Source organism: Silurus aristotelis, assembly GCF_946808225.1.
Source record: "Silurus aristotelis genome assembly, chromosome: 15".
Classification (NCBI taxonomy): Eukaryota; Metazoa; Chordata; class Actinopteri; order Siluriformes; family Siluridae; genus Silurus; species Silurus aristotelis.
Window position 1 is genome coordinate 2,522,681 of NC_139588.1, and position 23,983 is coordinate 2,546,663.

A 23,983-nucleotide genomic window follows, 5' to 3' on the forward strand; every position below is an offset into this window, starting at 1 on the left:
AAAATAAACATTCAGTGTGTGCGGCTTATTATTTATTATATATATATATTTGGGTGTGCTTAATAGTCTGGAAATTACGGTAGGTTTTTACTAAACTTTTTCTACTTTAAAACTAAAGAAAATCATTGACACTTTTCTTTCACGTGAACAAGCTTTTTTCTTGAAGAATTAACTTCAATTAAAGTCCACAGCAGCAGGTGTGCTAAACTGATTTGGTGAGACGGATAACAACCTTCATCTTCCTCTACACAGCACTAAATATCAACACCTCATACCATGACCATGCACGCGCACGCACACACACACACACACACACACACACACACACACACACACACACACACACACACACACACAGAGAGACTTTGTCTTACACTTCCAGTTACTGTAGCTGAAGCAGAAAGAAGCTTTTTAAAACTGAAACTAATGAAATCATACCTGAGATCCACCATGTCACAAGAGCACCTCAGCAGCCTCGCTGTCATAAACATCAACCATACAAGTGCTGGTCAGATTTGCAACGATGATGTAATTGATGACTTTGCATTAAACAAAGCAAGAAAGGTCTGTTTTTAGGAAAATGACTTTGTAGTGAAAAATGTATTTAATTTGTTTGTGGTGTGAATTGCCAATTTATTATTTTTATATTGTATTTATGTATTTATTTGTAAATGTATTTATTGTAAATTTGTATTAAAGATAAAGTAAGTGCAGATTGTTGTTAGTTATTTCTCTTTTTAGGTGGCAGCAGGATGGGGGCAGGTCATGACATGGAAAGGAGACTCTCTGCTTGCAGGCTTCCTGTGACGTAGCTTCCTGTGTTTGACTTGTATTTCTCTCTGCGTTTTTAAACAAACTTTACTATTTATCTCTCCTTTTTTCCTCTTTTAATAATCCTAAATTGTTTTTGTCTTTCTGTCTTGTGCCTGTAGTTAGTTAACTCGACTATCACTAGTGTTGATTATATTCATTCCCTCTCACTTTATCACATCTCTGTATCTTAACTCTATCTGCTATTATAAGCACTATGCCGGCTGTGTGTCTGTCTTTGAGCACAGTTGAGGACTCGTTCGAGTTGCAAACGGTGGAGTTGAAGATGGAGGTTTTAGACAAACAAGCAAAGCATGCCCAGCTGTGAGAGCGGAAAGCGGCGCTGGAAACATCCCGGACGGACGCTCACTCGTCCCAGATAAATTCCTGGGTTGAATCTAACGCTCCCAGCACCTCAACTCTGCGTGTTTCTCTGCCCAGGTCCAGCGCACCTACAACACGGCCCGCCCAGGTATCGTTCACTCCAGCACTGGTGCACCAAAAGAGGAAAGGAAGAGGAAAACGGTGCGTGTGCTTACTCTTTGTTTCAGTACTGGTTCATTTACTGAGTAATGAACCTATTTATCTCTGATCATGTGCTATTTATTTCTCATTAAGATCGTTGTCCGAGATGCTAACCAGGACAACAAGGACATCACAGAGGAGATCATATCAGAAGCTGGCAGGAGTCGGAAGCCCACTCTGCCAGTAGGAAATGTCTTTTCCGTCCCTATGCCTCTGCAGGTAACAGTCACACACGCATTCATAGAGGAAGCAGATTCTTCTGGCGAATAGCTCACCAGCCTTCCTCCTTATATTTGCCTGTATTACCACTTCCCTTTTCCACTATTTTTTACTCATGTGAGCCCGGTCCTGCACAAGCCGTCACACCAAAGCCAGGTGCCAACACTGGAGTATTTCTTTAAATAACTATATATAAAGATAGAAATGCTGTCGTTCACTTCGGTGAATGTGTGAAACCTACATTTACACTACAAATTCACAGTAATCCTGGTGTTTTATTATTAATTGGGTGTGTTTGTGTGTTAGGATAAGCCAGAGCTCGCTTTCCAGCAGTCTGACTTTGACCTTGAGCCAGTCTTAACCACAGTCGAGAATTCCAGTGTGTCTCCTGTGATTGTGGAGCATCTGGCTTCAGCAGAAACACCAGCAGATGAGATCGAAGCGCAGGAAGCCGAGCCGCCGAAGAACGAACCCACTCGTTCCTTCCTCAGAGCCTGAGAAGGAGAATAAGAGGATACAATATAGTAGAAACTTTCTTTTGAGCATCCAGTTCATGCCTGATTGTATGCAGAAGCCAGAGGGGCTTCCATCCATACCTGATGTGGTGCTACACAAGGTAAGCCTCCTGACATGTGGGCTTTATTTTAACTTTAAAACCAAATAAGGAATATTGTTTCACAGATCATTAGTAATATATAAATTATATCAGTAATAGCTTAAATATTTTGCCTTCTTTTTTTGCTTTATAACGTTTGCCCTTTTAGCAACCGAATGCAATTTGGAGGGGCCTCCACCCTGCAAGTTCCTTTTGAATGTGCTATGAATGAAGAGGTGGAGTTGAAGAAGGCTGAGGATGCCTGGAAGCCTTCCATGAAAAGAAGGAATTCCACAGAGGACCCCGAAACCCAGAAAACTGAGGTTAGCACATGACTCTGCAGTTGCACACTGTCGTTGCAGAAAGATCTACATTGCAATAAATTGGTCTGTTGGATGCAGATATGAATTTAAAATACAGTCGTGCTGATGTTGTGTGTTGTGCAGGAGCTTTTCCGGACGGTGCCGGTATCCTTAACAAACTGACGGCAGAGATGTTCAATCAGCTGATGAAGCAGGTGAAAGAGCTCCACATCGACACAGGGGAGCGAGTTAAGGGTGTCGTCGACCTGATTTTTGAGAAAGCTATTGATAAGCCCAACTTCTCCGTGGGGTACGGGATCATGTGTAAGTCTCTGGCTGCGGTAGGTAAAACATTACATATCCTTCTTTATGTTTTAGTTCATTTAAGCCTATTTGTGATTCTAACTGGAATTTTCTTCTTATTTCTCTTTTTAGTTAAACGTGCCCATGGCCAAAAAACCCAAAAGCAATGTAAATTATCCAAAGTGGATCATCTGTTATCAGGCTTGAACCCGTCCTTCTGTAAAATTTCTATGGTATCTTCATGTGTAATATTTGTATTTTTTTAATTGCACAGATTTTTTGTTTTTATGACGATAACGATTGTCTTTTCCAGGCCAGTAATCGTGTGGGGCTTCAGGATGAGCTGGAGAAGGCAAAAAACAAAGCTCGCAGAAAAACCAAGGGAAACGTCAAGTTCATCGGGGAGCTGTTTAAGTTGCGGATGTTGACCGAGTCCATCATTTATAACTGCGTGGTGAAACTGCTGACACAAAATGACGAGGAAAGTCTCGAGTGCCTCTCTATTCTCCTCACGACCGCCGGCAAAGAGATGGACTTTAAGAAGGCCAAGGTAAACAACCAAAGACGCCATTGTAGAGCATTTTCATTGTTCGGGATTGTTCTAATTACCATCCTGCAAAGTTGTACACTATTATACCTTTAATGTAGCATATTGAATATGCATTAAGTCTCTACCTTTTGATTTAGGCCTCGCAGTAAATCAATTAATCATTCATCTTTCTGATCATTGTACATTTCCAATGCCAGCTTGAAAAGAATTTTAGATTGTATACATGGGAAAAAATGATCACATATTCCCATGTTTTGCATTTCCAGTATCAATAACGAATCTGCTGTGTTTCTGGACTGTGTGCAATTTTAAATTACGCTAAAAAACATAGGATACCAAAATTATTTAGATTTTTTTATTACATTTTTTTAATAGAGCAGTGTTGTGCTGTGTCATTGGCAGCGTATTCACTGGGATTTTGCAGTAGTGATATTAAAGTTTGTGTGTGTGGTTTAGTAAGCTTTTGCTGCTGCTTATGTAATACTCGGCTTTGGAAAAGTTTCAAGTTAAAGCCTGTAATCTTTAACTGAGCACATGTTAAGAGAGCACTTGCTTATACCGTATTTTTCGGACTATAAGCCGCTACTTTTCTTTTTACAAACTTTAAGCCAAAAAACTGAACCCCATAACATTAGACCAATGAAATTTCCAAACGCAAACGAAAAAAACGCACCTCACCTGTGTTCTGAGCTGCACAGCATCGGGAGAAAAACATCGCACGACGATGCCAAAAGATAAACAACCCAGAGAAATACAGTGGTACCTTGACCTACGAGTTTAATTCATTCCGTGGACAAGCTCGTATCTCAATTTGCTCGCACATCAAATCAGTTTTCCATATTAAAAATACTTAAAATGGCACGCCACAGAAAACGCCACATCTCCTGTGTGTGTGTGTGTGTGTGTGTGTGTGTGTGTGTGTGTGTGTGTGTGTGGAGGGGGGTAAAGGCGATAAGCAGAGGCGGAGGGAAAACTCGTTTTTTTACTATCACTCCTGTACACTACGTATCCCTAAACTTTAAAATTTGTACTTTTTCTTCTTTGCTTATCTTAATTTTCGTCACAATCTTCGCTTTCTGGCTTCGCTTCGTCATCTAGCAGCGGCGTCTCGAGCTCCTACCTCAATTTTTTGCTGGCGTAACAAAGCAAAAAAATCGACCGAGTGACCGCTCGTACCTCGGAAAACTCGTACATTAATGCACTCGTAGGTCAAGGTACCACTGTAGTTGTGAAAGAAAGGAGGAAGACAGTGAACAATGACTTTCTTGGTCGGCTACTGTTTAGATACAAGCCGTTGTAACACGTTGAGTCTGGGTGAAGGGAGAGCTCGCTAACTCCAGTTACAACAGAGATCATATAAGCACAGACAGGTTTCCAAAACTCATGCTTTTTATTTTTGTTTGCAACAGCGTTACGGGTTAGTCAAAGAAACTTAGAAATGAGCATCAGAAAAAAAAAAGGACATCATCCTCAGTCTCCACACATGCAGTAATACCAGAAGTGTGCAGTGCCGGTCTTTTTTTCCAAAATACCGCTCTGCTCCTAAAGGAAGCGCAACATATTTCACCCGTTACACCGTGTGTAATGTGTCTTTCGTTAAAGCCTTTGTAAAGTACGTTAGTGTAGACGTACAGAATACAGTATATGAAAATGAGCTCCAAAAACGTCCTCATAAAAGTGTAAGTAGCACACACTTGCAGTAGGATAGATTCTGTATACCAGAAATTTAAATGATCATGATACAAAGTGTACTGATAATTAAACAATCAATGGCTGTTTCTTCCAGTGTTATAAATCACTATATACTGCTCCTTTATCTGCTGACACTTCAACATTAGAGGCCTTTCTAAATTATGGCGTGCCACAAGGGTCAGTTCTGGGACCCCTGCTTTTTACAATATACATGCTTCCATTAGCAAATATTATTAGAAGGCATGGAATTAGCTTCCATTGTTATGCTGATGATACCCAGCTATATATTTCATCCAAACCAGGCGATACAGCTCAATTAGCTCGCATAACTGAGTGTGTTGAAGAAATAAGAGATTGGATGACCCATAACTTTCTGCTATTAAATTCTGATAAAACGGAGATTTTGCTCATCGGCCCAAAAAATAGTACACAGAAGCTCCAGCATCTCAGCCTGCATTTAGACGGTTGTTCTGTAACTACTAGTTCAACGGTAAAAGACCTGGGAGTTATTTTAGACAGCAACTTATCTTTTAAAAATCACATCAATCAAGTTACAAAAACAGCCTTCTTTCACCTTAGAAATATTTCTAAGCTAAGAAATATGTTATCTATATCTGATGCAGAGAAGCTCGTCCATGCGTTTATGACCTCTAGAATAGACTACTGTAATGCATTACTAGGTGGATGTCCTGCATCATTAATAAACAAGCTTCAGTTAGTTCAGAATGCCGCAGCAAGAGTTCTTACTAGGTCAAGAAAATACGATCATATAACCCCAATCTTATCGTCCCTACATTGGCTTCCTATTAAGTTTCGAATAGACTACAAACTACTGCTACTCACTTATAAAGCACTAAATGGTTTGGCTCCCATGTATCTATCCAGTCTCTTAACACGCTACAATCCGTCACGCTCCCTGAGATCTCAAAACTCTGGGCTTCTAGTAGTTCCTAGAATAGCAAAGTCCACTAAAGGCGGTAGAGCATTTTCACATTTAGCTCCTAAACTCTGGAATAGTCTTCCTGACAGTGTTCGGGGCTCAGATACACTCTCCCAGTTTAAGTGTAGATTAAAAACATATCTTTTTAGCAAAGCCTACACATAACACACATCACACACATCACATCATAACCTTGTGCTCCAGAACATCTGATCACATGCACATTATCAACTTGTGCTGTTAATATCATGAACAGCAGCTACGCTAATTCCTCTCCACTGCTTCTCTTTCTCTCCCCATCCCGAGGCATCCTGAGGTTTGGCCAGCTCCAGTCACGTCCCACCTCGTGAAGATTATGGACCTATGGATGATCATGGAGAAGTAGATGCCGAGTGTTTAAAGGCCCTGGCATGGAGAAGCTGATGCTGGATCTATGATGATCACAAATTGTTCTGTATTGTTGAAAGATTTATGACCAAACTTTTGATGTCACCCATATGAGGATGGGTTCCCCTTTGAGTCTGGTTCCTCTTAAGGTTTCTTCCTCATATCATCTAAGGGAGTTTTTCCTTGCCACTGTCGCCACGGCTGCTCATCAGGGACAAACGCACACCATTCACCTTCACTGTTGTTTTCTGTAAAGCTGCTTTGAGACAATGTCTGTTGTGAAAAGCGCTATACAAATAAACTTGACTTGACCTTTTTCAAAAATGTATGTATTCCTACTATAAGTGAGTTTATATCTGATACAGAAACAGCCATAGCAAGTCTGCCATCTGGTAAATCTGGAGAAAGTTCTGCCTTGTGTTATTTCACCTGACCAGACAGGCTTCATCAAGAACAGATACTCTTCTTGTAATATTGGGCGCATGTTGAATGTTATATATAACCCATCTCTATCTGACACTTCTTTAGAGGTGGAGAGGCAGAAGGTGGAGAAGCAGAAGGTGGAGAAGCAGATGATGGAGAATCAAAAAAGAACAGACTGAAGTCCTTCGGACTTTTGGAGACTTTAGAGAATGTGAGAAAATGTAGAAACTGTGTGTAGATAATCAGGTAAATTATTATTTATGAGTCTGACTTTGTTGAAGGTGTTTATGTCTCACCATAAATCTGATTATCATGAATCACACAGCACAACTTACTCAAAAGTCCAATGCTAAATGTTTCCTGTTTTTTCTTTTTTTTACCTAAAGAAATGTAAATGAAGTGATGAACACACTGCATGTTGTTGTTCTGTAGACAGTCACACTGCTGCTGAGAAATCTGGACTGTACTGTGGATGACGGACGTGTATGAAGCGTTCCTGAGATTTGGGACTGTCCTCACTGCACACGTCATTTATAACTACTGATCCTTACATTTTCCTTCTTTCCCAGTAACTTGGGGTTTCCTCCCCGTACTCAGCTGGAGTATTTTCTGAATGTGGAGAGCTCTGATATTGTGAACCTTTAACACGTTTGATGTGCGTTCTTTGCTTTGTGTTTCTGCTCGCTGTCCCGTACAGGTCATGATGGAGAACGGACGCTCAAAAGGCATCGGGTATGTGACGTTTTCATCTCCTGATGAGGCTCGAGCAGACATCATGGAGATAAACGGCAGGGTGCTGGGCAGCAGGACTGTGTACTTAAGTCCCTCTCAGACCACCCAGGGACGAAGTCACGGCATGAAGGTAGAAACCATCTCACCTTCAAAACCCTGCCCAGACCCAAGACCCAACGCCAACAAGAACATCCATCCACAGAGTGAGTCAAAGCCGTCCGATTAGTTTTGTGTTAAGTGCAGTTAAAGATTTAAAACAGAAGAGAACTATTAATGTTAGCAAAATTTACCTTCTGAATGGATGCTTACATGAGATGATTGTCTGCATCTACAGATGTTCCAGTTGCAGATCCTGGAAAAGAAAACCAGCAGCAGTGGAACAGGCGATTCACACCGCAGCCTCTCAGACTGGACACACAGGTACTGTTCTGATTCTATTTCCAGTGTGTTTTATAGAGACTTTCATGATCTGGAGCAGGTTTTGGTCACAGCTGTGTTTGGTCACATGTAATAATTGGTTAATACTGAGTGATTGATCAAACCCAGCCATTAGGGGGGCACAAGCCAGTGTACTCTTAGTGCCGGTCCCAAGCCCGGGTAAATGGGGAGGGTTGCGTTAGGAAGGGCATCCAGCGTAAAACATGTGCCAAATCAAATATGCGGATCACAAATGAGAATTTCATACCGGATCGGTCGAGGCCCGGGTTAACAACGACCGCCACAGGTATCGTTAGCCGACAGGGTACCGGTGGAAATTGGGCTACTGTTGGCCGAAGGAGGAGAAGGAGAGGAGGAAGGCGTCTACAGAGACGGCAGGAAAAGGAGCAGTGTAGGAGAGTAGAGGTTCGGGTTGGTACTTTAAATGTTGGTACTATGACGGGTAAAGGGAGAGAGATAGCTGATATGATGGAGAGGAGAAAGGTAGATGTGTTGTGTGTTCAGGAGACCAAGTGGAAAGGGAGTAAGGCCAGGAACATTGGAGGTGGGTTTAAACTGTTTTACCATGGTGTGGATGGGAAGAGAAATGGTGTAGGGGTGATTCTGAAAGAAGCATACAGTAAGAGTGTAGTTGAGGTGAAGAGAGTTTCTGATAGGGTGATGATCGTGAAGGTGGAAGTTGAAGGGATGATGATAAATGTCATCAGTGCCTATGCTCCACAAGTTGGCTGTGAGATGGAGGAGAAAGAAAGATTCTGGAGTGAATTAGATGAAGTGGTAGATGGTGTACCTAGGAAAGAACGATTGGTGATTGGGGCAGACTTTAATGGGCAAGTAGGTGAAGGGAACAGAGGTGATGAGGAGGTGATGGGTAGGTATGGTTTTAAGGAGAGGAATGTGGAAGGGCAGATGGTGGTAGATTTTGCTAAAAGGATGGAAATGGCAGTGGTGAACACGTATTTTAAGAAGAAGGAGGATCATAGGGTGACGTATAAGAGTGGAGGAAGGTGCACACAGGTGGATTATGTTCTGTGTAGGAGATGCAACCTGAAGGAGATTGGAGACTGTAAGGTGTTGGCGGGGGACAGTGTAGCTAGACAGCATCGGATGGTGGTCTGTAGGATGGTTTTGGAGGCGAAGAAGAAGAGGAGGAAAGTAAGGTTTGAAAGAAGAATAAGATGGTGGAAACTGAAGGAGGAAGAGTGTAGTGTGAGGTTCAGGGAAGAGGTCAGACAGGGGCTTGGTGGTGGTGAAGAGGTGCCGGATGATTGGGCAACTACTGCAGGAGTGATGAGGGAGGCAGCTAGAAAAGTACTTGGTGTGACATCTGGAAATAGAAAGCAAGACAAGGAGACGTGGTGGTGGAATGAGGAAGTGCAGGAGAGCATTAGGGGAAAGAGATTGGCAAAACAGAAGTGGGATCGACAGAGTGATGAGAAGAGTAGGCAGGAGTACAAGGAGATGCGGCAGCAGGTTAAAAGGGATGTGGCGAAAGCCAAGGAAAAGGCATATGAGGAGCTGTATAAGAGGTTGGACACTAAGGAAGGAGAAAAGGATTTATACCGATTGGTCAGGCAGAGGGACCGAGCTGGGAAGGATGTACTGCAAGTTAGAGCAATAAAGGATGGAGAGGGAAATGTGTTGACTAGTGAAGAGAGTGTGTTGAGAAGATGGAGGGAGTATTTTGAGCAGCTGATGAATGAGGAAAATCAGAGAGAGAGAAGGTTGGAGGATGTGGAGTTGGTGAAGCAGGATGTAGATAGGATTAGTAAGGAGGAAGTGAGAGCAGCGATTAAGAGGATGAAGAATGGAAAGTCGGTTGGACCAGATGACATACCGGTAGAAGCGTGGAGATGTTTAGGAGAGATGGCAGTGGAGTTTTTAACCAGATTGTTTAACAGGATTCTGGAAGGGGAGAGGATGCCTGAGGAATGGAGAAGGAGTGTGCTGGTACCGATCTTTAAGCATAAGGGAGATGTGCAGACCTGCAGTAACTACAGGGGAATTAAGTTGATCAGTCACACCATGAAGTTATGGGAAAGAGTAGTGGAAGCCAGGCTGAGAGAAGAGGTGACCATCTGTGAGCAACAGTATGGTTTCATGCCGAGGAAGAGCACCACAGATGCCTTATTTGCTTTGAGGATGTTGATGGAGAAGTATAGAGAAGGACAGAAGGAGCTGCATTGTGTATTTGTGGATTTAGAGAAAGCGTACGACAGGGTGCCGAGAGAGGAGTTGTGGTATTGTATGAGGAAGTCAGGTGTGTCAGAGAAGTATGTGAGGGTGGTGCAGGACATGTATGAGGACAGTGTGACGGCAGTAAAGTGTGCAGTAGGTACGACAGACTGGTTCAGGGTGAAGGTTGGACTGCATCAAGGATCGGCCCTGAGCCCTTTCCTGTTTGCAGTGGTGATGGACAGGTTGACGGACGAGGTCAGACAGGAGTCTCCCTGGACTATGATGTTTGCAGATGATATTGTGATTTGTGGTGAGAGTAGAGAGCAGGTTGAGAAGAGCCTGGAGAGGTGGAGATATGCGCTGGAGAGAAGGGGAATGAAAGTCAGTAGGAGTAAGACAGAGTACATGTGTGTGAATGAGAGGGAGGGCAGTGGAGTGATGCGGTTGCAGGGAGAAGAGGTGGAGAAGGTGGAGGAGTTCAGGTACCTGGGGTCAACAGTGCAAAGTAATGGAGAGTGTGTTAGGGAAGTAAAGAAAAGAGTGCAGGCAGGGTGGAGTGGGTGGAGAAGAGTGACAGGAGTGATTTGTGATAGAAGAGTATCTGCAAGAATGAAAGGGAAAGTTTATAGGACTGTGGTGAGACCTGCGATGTTGTATGGATTAGAGACAGTGGCATTGAGTAAAAAACAGGAGGTGGAGCTGGAGGTAGCAGAGCTGAAGATGTTGAGGTTTTCGTTGGGAGTGATGAGGATGGACAAGATTAGAAATGAGTTTATTAAAGGGACAGCACATGTAGGATGTTTTGGTGACAAGGTGAGGGAGGCGAGATTGAGATGGTTTGGACATGTGCAGAGGAGGGACATGAATTATATTGGTAGAAAAATGCTGAAGATGGAGCCACCAGGTAGGAGGAAAAGAGGAAGGCCAAGGAGGAGGTTCATGGATGTGGTGAGGGAAGACATGCAGGTAGTTGGTGTAAAAGAGGCAGATATAGAGGACAGGGTGGTATGGAGACGGATGATCCGCTGTGGCGACCCCTAATGGGAGCAGCCGAAAGAAGAAGAAGAAGAAGACTGAGTGATTGATCAGTGTGTATTATTGAAGTCAGCAATACAAACACACACATGCACTCAAACATTGGTTGCTGAATTTGTTCTGTTTTCTGTAGGAAGTGGAACTGTTTGTGAAGAACCTCGACTACGGTGTGGATCAAAATCTCCTGCGTGATTTGTTCTTGCCTCATGGAAACATCACCAGTGCAACTGTCACTTACAATCACTAATCCCTATATTTTATTCCTTTCCCAATAAAGTATTTACTCAGGATCAGATCCTTTATTATACCAGAACCAGTGTACACTTGCAGCAAGTTTCTGCTCTCAGAAAATTACCTTTCAAATAAAAGTGCTTCATTGTTCATTCACCAGTGAGACCAGAACATTAATAATAAAAGAACACAGCTGTTCTGTTTATATAATGGGATACAGACAGTGCTTGTTATTTCTCATGGTTTTCTACATGAGAGTGATGTAATGCTCATGTTTTTGCTTGCTGTATCTCCTCACTCACTCCTACAGGTGGTACTGCACAATGGACGGTGCAAAGGCTTTGGATTTGTCTGATATTCCTCTCTGGATGAAGACACTAATGCCATCAGAGAGTTGAATGGAAAGCTGGTGAGCAGGAGGTCACTGTGTATCACTATGGCTGAGCAGTGGACAGGGAGCAGCCGCCCCACCAAGCCCTACCTCCATCCATCCAGGAACATGCAGTGGTTCCATCTACAGCGTAAGTCATACTGTCCTCATAATGTCCTACAAAACTTTACTAAACACACACTGTGTACCGGTCAAACACACACATTATGTAAAGTAACACATCTCTTTTTTTCTCTTTCAGGTCATCGTGCTGTCATTTTATTTATTTTGCTTTTAATTATTGTTATTTCTTTCTCTTTTTTACAGAAATAGTTTTATTACTGTAAATAAATATGTAAATAACTAACAGTAATGAAGGTGTTTCATTATTGATCATTCATAAAATTCCCTCTTAATACATGAGAACTTTCATTAGAACTAAAAGAGACGGCGCTGTGAAAAGAGAACATTAATAACAGAATTGTGTTTGTGAAAACCCTGGAAACAGATCATGTGAATACACGACTCTGACGCTGACACCATTTATTTAATGGATGAATAAAATTGATCTGAAATCAATTCAAATATTTAGGCTGTAATACTGCACTGTATTTAACATATAATATCATTATTATTATTATTATTATTATTATTATTATTATTATTATTATTATTATTATATATTGTTATAATTTTAAATGTACTGATAGATTTTTTTTTTATGTTTAATTTCAGATTAATTTCAGTTAATAACTTTTTTATTGTATTTAATTTTAGTGTCGGTTTATGTTCTAATCTCTAATATACACTAAAAGCCTTTATATTTATAAATGTGTATTTGAATCACAGATATTTAAAAAAAAGAATAATATCTAAGAAGATCTAATATCTACCAAAAAAATCACTCAGTGTTGAATTGAGATGTTTGGACATTTCTTCCAGCTCATAAATCCTATAAAACATGCAGCATTAAACATGAACTTCCAGCAGATGAACATCTCATAATACTGTCTGGAAGTGAGAAATGTACAGGTTGTTTTTACTCCATACACATGAACTTACTTTGATCAGAAACACAATCATACTCCAAATCAATTAATCAATAAAGTCAATAAAAGAATCCCAAACTGCTGTGTGTCTTGTCCTCGCTATTAATGACGTCATTAGAGCGCCACTACTTCTAATGACCTGCTGTGACAGTGAGCTCTAATACACAACTCACTGCCACCTACTGGTCATTTATGATTCTGCAACATTCAGCACATGCGCAGGAGAGCACAGATGTGACGTCGTCACTGAAACTCCATGAGGAACAAGAGAAAATTGTAGAAAGTGAGAGAGAAAGCTGGGCAAGAGAACAAAAACAACTGCAGGAACGTGTTGCTCAGTTGGAGGCCACATTAAAAAGAGAGAAAGGAAAGAAGGCAAAACTTGACATGGAGGAGAGGAACAAGTTACAGCTCCAGACCATCACGGAGCTTCAGGATTCCCTGAATTACTGTAAAGAAGAGCGGAAAACTGCAAAGAATGAGAGAGAGATTTTGATTAGAGAACGAAGACAACTGGCTGAACAAGTCGCTCAGCTGGAGGCCGTTCTTAAATATGAGAGAAATTATTGGGAGAAGAAAAGAAAAAAGGAAAAGCGAGTCATGAAGACGAGTAATAACTTACAGCTCAAGACCACCAGGGCGCTCCAGGATTCCCTGAATCACTCTGAGGAAAAGAAGTGTGCAGATCATGAGAGAGATCATTTGAGGAGAGACAGAGAGCGACTGGAGCAACGTGTTGCTCAGCTGGAGGCCACTTTGAATTTTGAACAAAATACATTTGAAAAGGAAAAAGAGATGATCAAACTAGACATGGAGGAGATGACCACCATACACTTTCAAACCATCAGAGAGCTGCAGGATTCCCTGAATCATTGTGAGGAAGAGAAAAAAGATTTAATGAGAGACCGAGAGCGACTGGAGGAATGTGTTGCTCAGCTGGAGGCCACTTTGGAATTTGTACAAAATAAATTTGAGAAAGAAAAAGAGAAGGCCAAACTAGACATGGAGGAGATGATCATTAGACAGGTCCAAACCACCAGGGATCTGCAGGATTCCCTAAATCATTGTGAGGAAGAGAAAATTAATTTAATGAGAGGCCGAGAGCGACTGGAGAAACATGTTGCTCAGCTGGAGGAGACTTTGGAATTTGTCCAAAATAAATTTGAGAAAGAAAAAGAGAAGGCCAAACTAAACATGGAGGAGATGATCACCTTACAGCGCCAAACCACCAGAGAGCTGCAGGATTCCCTGAACCACTGTGAAGAAGAGAAGAAGATTGCAAAGCATGAAAGAGAAAATTTTATGAGAGACCGAGAGCGACTGGAGGAACGTGTTGCCCAGCTGGAGGAGACTTTGGAATTTGTACAAAATAAATTTGAGAAAGAAAAAGAGAAGGCCAAACTAGACATGGAGGAGATGATCACCTCACAACTCCAAACCACCAGAGATCTCCAGAACTCCCTGATTTACTGTGAAGAAGAGAAGAAGATTGCAAAGCATGAGAGAAATAATTTAATGGGAGACCGAGAGCGACTGGAGGAACATGTTGCTCAGCTGGAGGAAACTTTAAAATTTGAGCAATATAAATTCAGGCAAGAAAAAAAGAAGACCAAACTAGACATTGAGGAGATGATCACCTCACAGCTCCAAACCACCAGGGATCTCCAGGATTCCCTGATTTACTGTGAAGAAGAGAAGAAGACTGCAAAGGATGAGAGAGATCATTTGATGAGAGACAGAGAGCGACTGGAGGAACGTGTTGCTCTGCTGGAGGAAACTTTGGAATCTGAGAGAAATAAATGGAAGGAAAAACTAAAGGCCAAACGACAGATCAATCACTTAATACACAACTTCCTCAATAATTCATTAAGAACAGGAAATAGCAGCAGTGGAGAGCAAAATATCTGCAAAGCTCTGGGCAGGTTTAGATTCAGCATGTGAGCACATGTTATACATATAATAAAGTACAAAAATAGATCTATCTTTATTGTAATAGTTAATACAAATTACATGTTTAAATATAGTGTGTGTTTTGTTTCTGTTATTAAAGAGAGAGAGAGAGAGAAAGAGAGAGAGAGAGAGAGAGAGAGAGAGAGAGAGAGAGAGAGAGAGAGAGAAAGTGAGAGAGAGAGAGAGAGAGAGAGAGAGAGAGAGAGAGAGAGAGAGAGAGAGAGAGAAAGTGAGAGAAAGTGAGAGAGAGAGAGAGAGAGAGAGAGAGAGAGAGAGAGAGAGAGAGAGAGAGAGAGAGAGAGAGAGAGAGAGAGAGAGAGGGTGACGGGAAGAGAAGGATATGGATTATTAAGTGTCTTTATTTTGTTGTATGAAAGTTTTTGTCACTGTGCAGTTTGGACTCCGGCAAGACTCGCTATGGCAGCATAACTACAAGGGAGAAGCAGAAGGAAACACAGACATGAGGGATCTCTGGGATAAGAGACGGCCCACCACACCACCGTCAACAAACCCGAGTGAACGTGTGAATGTGAGGGGACGACAGCATACAAATATCCCAGTTCACCAAACACTCTATATGCATGTTCCCTCCAGATCTGAGCCTTTACCTAAGAAAAATCTACTGATTAAAGACTCGACTGAATAAATGTGTTTTCAACCTCGACTTGAACACTGAGACTGTGTCTGAGTCCTGAACACTGATTGGAAGGTTGTTCCATAACTGTGGGGCTTTATAAGAAAAAGATCTGCCCCCTGCTGTAGTCTTCATTATTTGAGGAACCAACAGATAACCAGCACCTTTTGATCTAAGTAGGCGTGGAGAATGATACCGTTAAGTGCTTTATACGTCAGTAGTAATATTTTATAATCAGTGTGAGATGTAATTGAGAGCAGTGTAGATGATAAAAACACGAGTGATGTGGTCATATTTCCTAGATCTAGTGAGGACTCTTGCTGCTGGATTCTGAACTAACTGAAGCTTATTTCTGCACTTACACACACACCCAGACAGTAAAGCGTTACAGTAATCTAATCTAGAAGTAACAAAAGCATCAACTACCGTAATTTCTGGACTATAAAGCGCACCCATGTATAAGCCACACCCACTGAATTTTAAAAAAAATATATATTTTTAACATAAATAAGCCGCACCTGTCTATAAGCCTACACTGAAACTAAACAACTTAACACAGGCTTTAACGAAAGACAGTGCCTGTAACACGGCTTGTAACAAAACAGGAGCCTACCAGTAAAGTCAATGGTCCTCCTGTGAACTGAAACCAGTAAAGTCATCTCCTTCAGGGTCGGAGTTGAACAGCCTCAGAATTGCTTCATCTGATGTTCCCTCAGAATCGTTTTCATTGTCGCTCTGTTCATGTTCATCTGAAGGCAAATTCCCCGCTGAGCTCGTGCTGCCCTCTTCAACACACAGTAGTGCAGACTTTAGAAACCCGTTGATTATAGTGGATTTTTTGACCGTGCTCCACGCTGTCAGGATCCACTTGCAGACTCGTCCATAAGTTGCTCTTCTCATTCGGCCCGTTTTAGTGAAGGATTTCTCCCCCCTTGTCATCCAAACCTCCCACTGAATACTTTGTTATGCCCCCGGGAATCACAGCTGGAATGGAGTTTGTCCTCTTGATGGCTTCTTTCACAGAATCTGTTACGTGAGCCCTCATGCTGTCCAGAACGAGCGATGCCTTGTTCGTGTGAAAAAATCCTCCTCTTGCCGTATCACTGCGTCAGCTGTTCTTTCATTAGTCTTTTCGTTATCCATCCTTTCTTGTTTACTTTGACAGCAATTTCTTCCAGGAGTTTTTCTTTTAGCATCGTAATCCGTTTAAAGAGGACCATCGGTGAAAGTTTTTCTCCCGACGCCGTACAGCTCAGTACGCAGGTAAAGTGTGTTTTTTCGTGGCCAGTTGATTTTAGCACGATGAATGATTCACCTTTTCTGTTCACAGTCTGAGTTAAGCGGCAGATCAAATGTCAGCGGAACCTCATCCATATGAATGATGCCGTGCGGGACGATGGAACGCTCCGCTATCTTTGCACGAGTGAATTTGCGGAAGTTTGAAACTTTTTCCTCGTAGTCGGGAGGGAGCTGCTGACACAGAGTCGTCCGTGACCTTATGGACAGGTCTTTACGTCTCATTAATAAACTCCACGATGGTCCACCTCCAAAATCCTCAAGCTTCATTGCGGTGGCGATAATTTTCATTTTCAGTCGGATCTGCACAGTTAAAACACCTCGGCCGTCCGCTCTCTGTGCGTCCGAAAAATACAGTACTAAATATAGGTATTGTTGTGTGTGTGTGTGTGTGTGTGTGTGTGTGTGTGTGTGTGTGTGTGTGTGTGTGTGTGTAGATCTGGACGTCACTCACAGATGCTGAAGAAGCTTTGACTGAATATTAAACTTGTGCTGGTTTCTCCTCCACAGCTGGAACTTGAGCTGCAGCTGGTTTCTCCTCCACAGCTGGAACTTGAGCTGGATGTGGGTGGACTCTGGATGTGGTGGTTCCTCTCAGTCTCGCAGTTCTTACGAGATTAAAGTGTTGATGGAGCTGTAACACAACAGAGACACTGCTCTTACACACTGCTGTTAGTCTTTATGCCGACACCAGCAAAATTACCCCCTGATGCTGACTGAAATCCCCTCATATGACCAAACCCACACTTTATATTAATAGATTACACTTTATGGTCATTAAAAAAAGTTTGCCGTCCATAACTTTTTGTCTCCGTCTTGTAACCGACAACCTTCAGGAGAGACGTCGTGTCCACACACAATTCATATGTAACAGATCTAATACAGGACTTTAGTAAATAAACGTTTGGACCCCCCTGGTCTAAAGGGTCTACTATATTCTACTACTACTTACACACTCAGCAGCTACCTGATGTTCAATAGTAGAAAAATGTTTAATAGAGCGACTGTACGACTGCTGGAACAGTGAGTTTCCAAACTTTATGGGTTTTTATTCTGCAATAACTAATGGAATGGATAATAATGGATAATGAAATTGGTTGTTAGTGAATGCTGTTATTCATCATGTGAAAATGGTGCAGTTTAATGAAGTGTTATTGTGTAAACTGTTTGTTTGTAACTTCGGGAGTCGCACTGGACATCGTGATGATTTAATTAAAACGCTGAGAACAAACACTAAATCTAAAAGCAGCAAATAACAGCATTTATACACCAACGCATATTTTTCCTTTCTTTTTCATTAAGTCTGTTATTTTGCTGTGTTTCTCTATTTCATTCTCTCATCTGTTTTCAAACGTGATTTACTGCCACTTTACTACCTTCAAATGCTTGTTTTCAATGTTTGTATTTTTAATTTATGCAAAGATAATTTCATTACTCTACAGAATATATTTATATTTATTTATAACTCACTAAATGTAGAATATTTAACCTGCGGATGAAACCTATTGAAGCTAAGATTAGTTAGCCGGCTAGTTAGCCTAGCTCATGGATCTCAAAGTGTGAGACTCGGTGTTGCAAAGAGAATAAACCCCATAAAGACTAGAAAGTCACCGTTACAGGGGTCTTACAGTCGCTCCATCCCGGCAGAGGGTCTTCATCCTCCACCTGGAACACGGAGTTTCTCCCGGAGCTCATTACTGATGATTCAGAGTAGTGATGAGTCGGTTATGAACGATTCCTTGATTCTGAACGAGTCTTTAATGTGACTCAGAAGAACGATTCGTCTCTAAGAGTGATTCTTTATTTTCTAATTTCATTTTCATTAATGAGATTCAAAGAACCGAGTCACTAAAATGATCCGATCTTCCCATCACTTTTACAGCAAAGGCGTGTTGATACTAGAAGCTCCGCCTCTCTGGTTGCGTCCGCATCCCTGATTGGTGCAGCAAAATCTCTTTTTCTGGTGACCGACATCAAGACTGCTTGTGGATCTTTTTCGAAATATTTAATAAAAACACACTTTATATACAAAAAACAAGTACGTTTCTATTTCTGATTTTACTTTATTTATGCTGATTATTTCCCTGTAATATAACATTCCCAATGTATTATCTATACTGTAGAATTGTCTGTCATGTGATTTGATCACATTTGATCCATGTAAATCTCTGTAAACAAAATCAACATGTGATAAACTGCACAGGAAAATCTAGTGTTCTATCTCAATCTTTTCCTTTCTTTTCCACAGAAATGCTTTAAATGCTTTATGTATTAAAAACCAGCTTCTGCCTTCAGTGTGTAAGAGAGTAAAAGCACATTATTACTGCATGATACAATTCTGTCAAATCAATTTGATCTCAGCATAAATCACCAATGTAAACATTCTAATCAACCTACATGTGTCAGGTAGGTACATGTGTGATAACAGTCAGGAGTTTGAGTCTGGAAAAACTGTGTGCTTGTGTGTCAGTTGTCAAATCTCCTCTCCCAGGAAATCAAACCCAGACCATCCTGAGAGCAAAGAGATCTGCATCAGAACATGCCCCCACCCAGTGCTGCTAAAAAGCCTCGACTTGATGCTGCAGCTCACAAACACACAAAACAATCCCTCATCACTAGTGCATTAAAAACACTGCAGCATTCCTGTGATGATGTTTTATCTCCAAATTGGATTGATGCACTACTTAAAGGGAAATGTGAACTTCCTTCTCTGACAGATCAAGAAAAATCTCTCATTTCCAAGTTTAGTGTAAACGAGGTCAGTGATTATCTTCTGTTTTATTTAGTGTGCATTCAATTCACACGCATGCATTTTATTTAGTGTACATGCAATTCTTTATCTGTGGATTTGAGTTTTCTCTTTTTCAGTAGTCAATCCATAATTCACTGTTCCTGATGTTCTGAAATTGAACAGTAGATTTGATTTGTCATGTAAAAACTTTACTCCAGGTTTTGGTTTATGCAAATTCTAGTAGTTTTTCTAAACCCAATCTACAGTCAAGTCTTAACTCCCTAATATTTATTTTTCATGCATGACTTGAATACATGTTTGATTTAGTTGGATGTTGGTTGATCTTTTTCTTCCGTCTCATTTAGTCGTTAGCAGAGACGTTTCTGAAAGTGGTTTTGGAGAAGATCAAGGTGGAGAAAGAGTCTATGGGACATGAACTCCTGCAGTCTCTCTGTAGGGTTTATGTGGGATTGTGTTAAAAAAGAGGAGACTCTCATAAAGCACATGCCCTCGCCTACAGATTTCTTAAAGAAGGTGAGATTATATTGACATGTCATTATATATTTACTAAAAATGATCTGGACAGTGATATAAAGAAGGCAATTGTGTTCTGTTTTTGGTTTTGTATTTCTTCCTATACAGTGTATTTTAAATCTGTGGTATCGTTTTGTTTCCTTTGCAGACTCTTCTGAAGCCCCAAAACTGATAATGAATCAGAACAGTCATTAAACATAAAAAATAATCAGATCAGTGCAATAAAGATGCAAGCAAATAAATCTGTTTCATAATATACTAATAAAGGAAGTGATATAGAACCATGTGACACTGTGCTCACTACTGAATAAACAAACTAACTTTGTGCCTCAAATAACACACTCATGTAGTATTCTAGATCATTATTTACCCCTGTTACTGTCTGATACATAAACCCTTCAGTAACGCTGTGTGCTATTTTGCATGTGTATTTAAAATCTTGGGGTCATTTGGAGGTCATTTTCTAGGACTCCTCCTTACATAAGAGTAATAAATGGAGGTTATAAAAAGAGCAGAATGCACAGTTAGAGCTCTGCCTCAGTATTTCAATCATCTGCACTTGTGATTGCTTGTGACCTTACAGTTATGATCATATTATTATAAACATTGTTTCATTGATCTGGGTTTTAAATAAATGATGTATTTTTTGCTAGGAGCCTCCTGGAGACCCCTACAGAGCCATCACCAGCACACTGAAGGCTCTTCTGAAAGAAAAAAGTCTGACTTTCCAGAAGAGCAGTTGGTATGGTGATGATCTCCGTCCTGCTGCCTGGGACTACGTATTCAGCCTGGACCTTCTCTGTGCACAACTGGGCTGGATTTGGAGCGTCTCCCATGTTATACGGTACTGAATGTGAAACTGCTTCAACATGTTTCATTCTCATCTTTCTAGATTTTTAAACATTAGATAAATTGCAAACCGGCAAATGTGAGACTCATATGAGACAGTGTGTGTGTGTGTGTCCCAGTGTGTGTGTCCCAAATACTGCAAATTTTCCATTTTTGTTGCATAAACTTACAATTGATGGTATTCTATTACTGTCACAAAAACACTTAATATGTCCAATTTTTTATTCATCAGAAAAAGTGTGTGGCTCATCTTGAATACTTTGCTGAAACAAACACAAACAGAGGAAACAAAGTTCAGAAACGTCTCTGTAGCAGCAATTTTAAGGCTACTTGGTAAGTTTCCTGTGAATCCTGTTTTAAAGCATCATCTCACATTATTTCTGGATTCTTCTGTTTTTCACTCATGTTCTTTATCTCAATCAGGGCGACTTGGCCAAAATGGTCTTAAGGAGAACGTGGCAGCATCAGTGGAGGATCTGATGAAAAGCATAACTGAGTTCAGGGGACAAAAAGGTATCACTAAAGGATCAATTAAACAAGTCCTTAATCAACCTTTATCTTTATTCTCTGATTTTTAGTTCTCTATCAACAGGAAAGTGCTTCAGCAAGTCCTAATTTTATGATGGATTTTGTGTGCAGATTTGCCGTGGGAGGTGCAGCTCGCAGTGGTTTATGCCACTCATGATCTGGCACCCAGCAGCCCCAAAGTCCCTCTGAACGCTTTAGAATCGTGGAAGAAAGACCTCACAAAGCCGTTCCTCCAGCCGTCCCCAAGTGCCTGAAGCAGATCAGCTTCCTCTGTTCTCACCTAAAGTCAAGAAAAATTATTACATTAAATAATGTTTAATAGATTTTAAATTTTTTTTCTTTTTGTACATAAATAAATAAAACACATAATAGATCTGCACAGTGTTATTGATTGTCTCTTTACAGTTTCGGGTCGTGCGTTTCACACCCAATCATCTGCCTTCAGTCCCAATCATCCTCTTAAGAACATCAATATGATGCCACAGCTGTAGACACCATCATTATTATACAGCATATAATACATGCAGTATAACAGAGCACATACAGATTCTTGTGCATTTTCCCTGCATTACAGTTTTCCTGCTGTTTTGAAATGAAGTCAAATTGTGTGTTTTTGTACAGATTCTACAAAGAAAATGCAAAAGTGTAAATGGCTCAAGAAAAAACTTAACTGTTGTGATCTGTTTGGGTTGACCTTTATATAATGTCCTTTATACTGAAAAAACCTTCAAAATGAGCGTGTTAATAAACACGTTAACCCAAATTCATTTTAACAGCACTAATATTATTAATGCACAATTAATGCAGCACACATTTCTTCATTTTTATTAAAATAGTATTATATTATATATAGTATATAACTAAAATTAGTTATATTTTTATCATGCCCCAACAAACACTTAAATCTTGGAGAGGTTTTCCATACGAACTACGATTCCCGTGGGGTCTTTTCTGATCAGGGAAGAATCACACAGCACACAGAATGATGCATATGTTCTTATTCAGTTTAATGCAGATATCAGACAAGTATATATACACACACTGGAAAAAACCTGACCTAAAACTGTTCCTGATTGGGTAAGAAGACATAGTAACCAGAGATATGTGAACCCACACAAAGACATTCCATGTGCCTTACATACTCACATCGTAAACATCCTATAGACACTGAACAGACAACATAAGAATGTGTTTAGAGAACCAGTGTGAGGCTCATCTTAATACTAACAGATATGAAAAAATGTAAAAAAAAAAATATTTCAGCACTAAACATTTGTTTAATTGATGCGTTAAGTCTCAAATCAAGGACCAGAATCCGCCAATTAAAACCATCCGTGAGGAAACAGCAAAAGTTCTGATTGGTGTCATGATACTTTACGTACAGGGGAAGCTTGTATTGTGAGTAACATGATTTATAAATACTTTACAGGAGGAGCAAAAACTTTTTTTTATTTAACGCATTACGAGCAATAACTTGCATTGTGAACATCGAGCATCGCGCTAACAACATGCAAACGGCTCGCGCTCAACTACTCAGCTTTCCTTTTCCCAAAAGTCTTGGGGATCATCAAGATGTTTTCTGGCAAAAAGTGAGACGAGCCTTTACGGTCATTTTGCTTAGCAGTTTTCGTCTTGGAAATTTTTTTTTTGCCAGGTCTCTTTCTCATGGTGGAGTCATGAACACTGATCTTAACGGAGGCATGTAAGGCCTGCAGTTCTTTGGATGTTGTTGTGGGGTCTTTTGTGACCTCTTGGATGAGTGGTCTCTGTGCTCTTGGGGTAATTTTGGTCAGCTGGCCACTCTTGGGAAGGTTCTCCACTGTTCCATAAGCTTTAGAAATGACTTTATAACCTTTTCCAGACTGATAAATCTCAATTACTTTCTCATTTGTTTCTGAATTTATTTGGATCTCAGCATGATGTCTCGCTTTTGAGGAGCTTTTGGTCGACTTCACTTTGTCAGGCAGGTCCTATTTAAGAGATTTCTTGATTGCTAACAGGTGTGGCAGTAATCAGGCCTGGGTGTGGTGAGAGAAATTAAAGTATTTCACACAGGGCCATGTTGTTTTGGGTTTTGTTTTCCCTCAATAATAAAAAAAATAAAAAGTAAAAATATTTAAAAACTGCATGTTGTGTTTATTTGTGTATCTTTACTAATATTTAAATTAGTTTGATGATAAATAAGAAATTATGAAGGGGCAAACACTTTTTCACACCATTAATATATATATATATATATATATATATATATATATATATATATATATATATATATATATATATATATATATATATATATATATGATAAGAGGATGAGGAGAAACTAATTATGAAGCTACCAACAGGCCAACAGCAACACTGACGGAACTACAGGAATTTCTGGCAGGTGCTGCTCACACCTTACATGTGACTACTGTATACTGTATTCTGTACAAGTCTGGGCTGTGGGGTAGGGGGCAAGAAGGAAGCCATTCTTTAACAAAGAACAATATACAAGCCTGTCTGTCTTCTTCTTCCTCTTCTTCTTCTTTCAGCTGCTTCTATTAGTGGTCACCACAGTGGATCATCTTTCAAACCAACCACCTGCATGTCTTCTCTCACCACATCCATTAACCTTCTCCTTAGCCTTTCTTTTTTCCTCCTTAGCCTTCTCCAATATACCCCCCCCCCCCCCACACACAC

At 40.6% G+C, this 23,983-nt stretch overlaps 2 protein-coding genes, 2 long non-coding RNA genes and 1 pseudogene across 6 annotated transcripts in view; 4 read left to right on the forward strand and 1 right to left on the reverse strand.

Annotated features, from left to right (window-relative positions):
• The window catches only part of LOC310738041 (uncharacterized protein), a 924,051-nt gene that overhangs the window by 469,263 nt on the left and 430,805 nt on the right, over positions 1-23,983 (forward strand). The window lies entirely within an intron of this gene.
• LOC310738273 (NLR family CARD domain-containing protein 3-like) overlaps positions 1-23,983 on the reverse strand; it is a 360,476-nt pseudogene that overhangs the window by 17,323 nt on the left and 319,170 nt on the right. The gene's annotated exons all lie outside the window — the stretch shown is intronic.
• Positions 1,865-2,681, forward strand: LOC310738307. Its single transcript, XR_014537025.1, has 3 exons — positions 1,865-2,170; positions 2,319-2,472; positions 2,596-2,681. It is a non-coding gene; the product is annotated as an uncharacterized lncRNA (long non-coding RNA).
• On the forward strand, positions 6,731-7,981 carry LOC310738198 (uncharacterized protein). Of its 2 annotated transcripts, XM_083563201.1 has the most exons (4): positions 6,731-6,957; positions 7,179-7,272; positions 7,444-7,681; positions 7,813-7,981. In XM_083563201.1, the coding sequence occupies exons 2-4, from the start codon at positions 7,219-7,221 to the stop codon at positions 7,908-7,910; spliced, it is 390 nt and encodes a 129-aa protein (XP_083419327.1). In that variant the 5' UTR covers positions 6,731-6,957; positions 7,179-7,218; the 3' UTR covers positions 7,911-7,981. The 2 variants fall into 2 exon arrangements, 1 of the variants encoding a protein (XP_083419327.1); XR_014536986.1 differs by lacking the exon at positions 7,179-7,272 and having other exon boundaries at positions 7,813-7,980.
• On the forward strand, positions 11,673-12,103 carry LOC310738334. The gene is made up of 2 exons (XR_014537051.1): positions 11,673-11,881; positions 12,058-12,103. It is a non-coding gene; the product is annotated as an uncharacterized lncRNA (long non-coding RNA).

What these genes read in the sequence shown, in the direction of transcription:
- LOC310738198 (XM_083563201.1), top strand. Translation starts at nt 7,219, where the DNA reads ATGACGGACGTGTATGAAGCGTTCCTGAGATTTGGGACTGTCCTCACT. An exon ending in GGACTGTCCTCACTGCACAC is followed by an intron (nt 7,273 to 7,443) that starts GTCATTTATAAC and finishes TGTCCCGTACAG; the next exon opens with GTCATGATGGAGAACGGACG. An exon ending in CAAGAACATCCATCCACAGA is followed by an intron (nt 7,682 to 7,812) that starts GTGAGTCAAAGC and finishes CTGCATCTACAG; the next exon opens with ATGTTCCAGTTGCAGATCCT.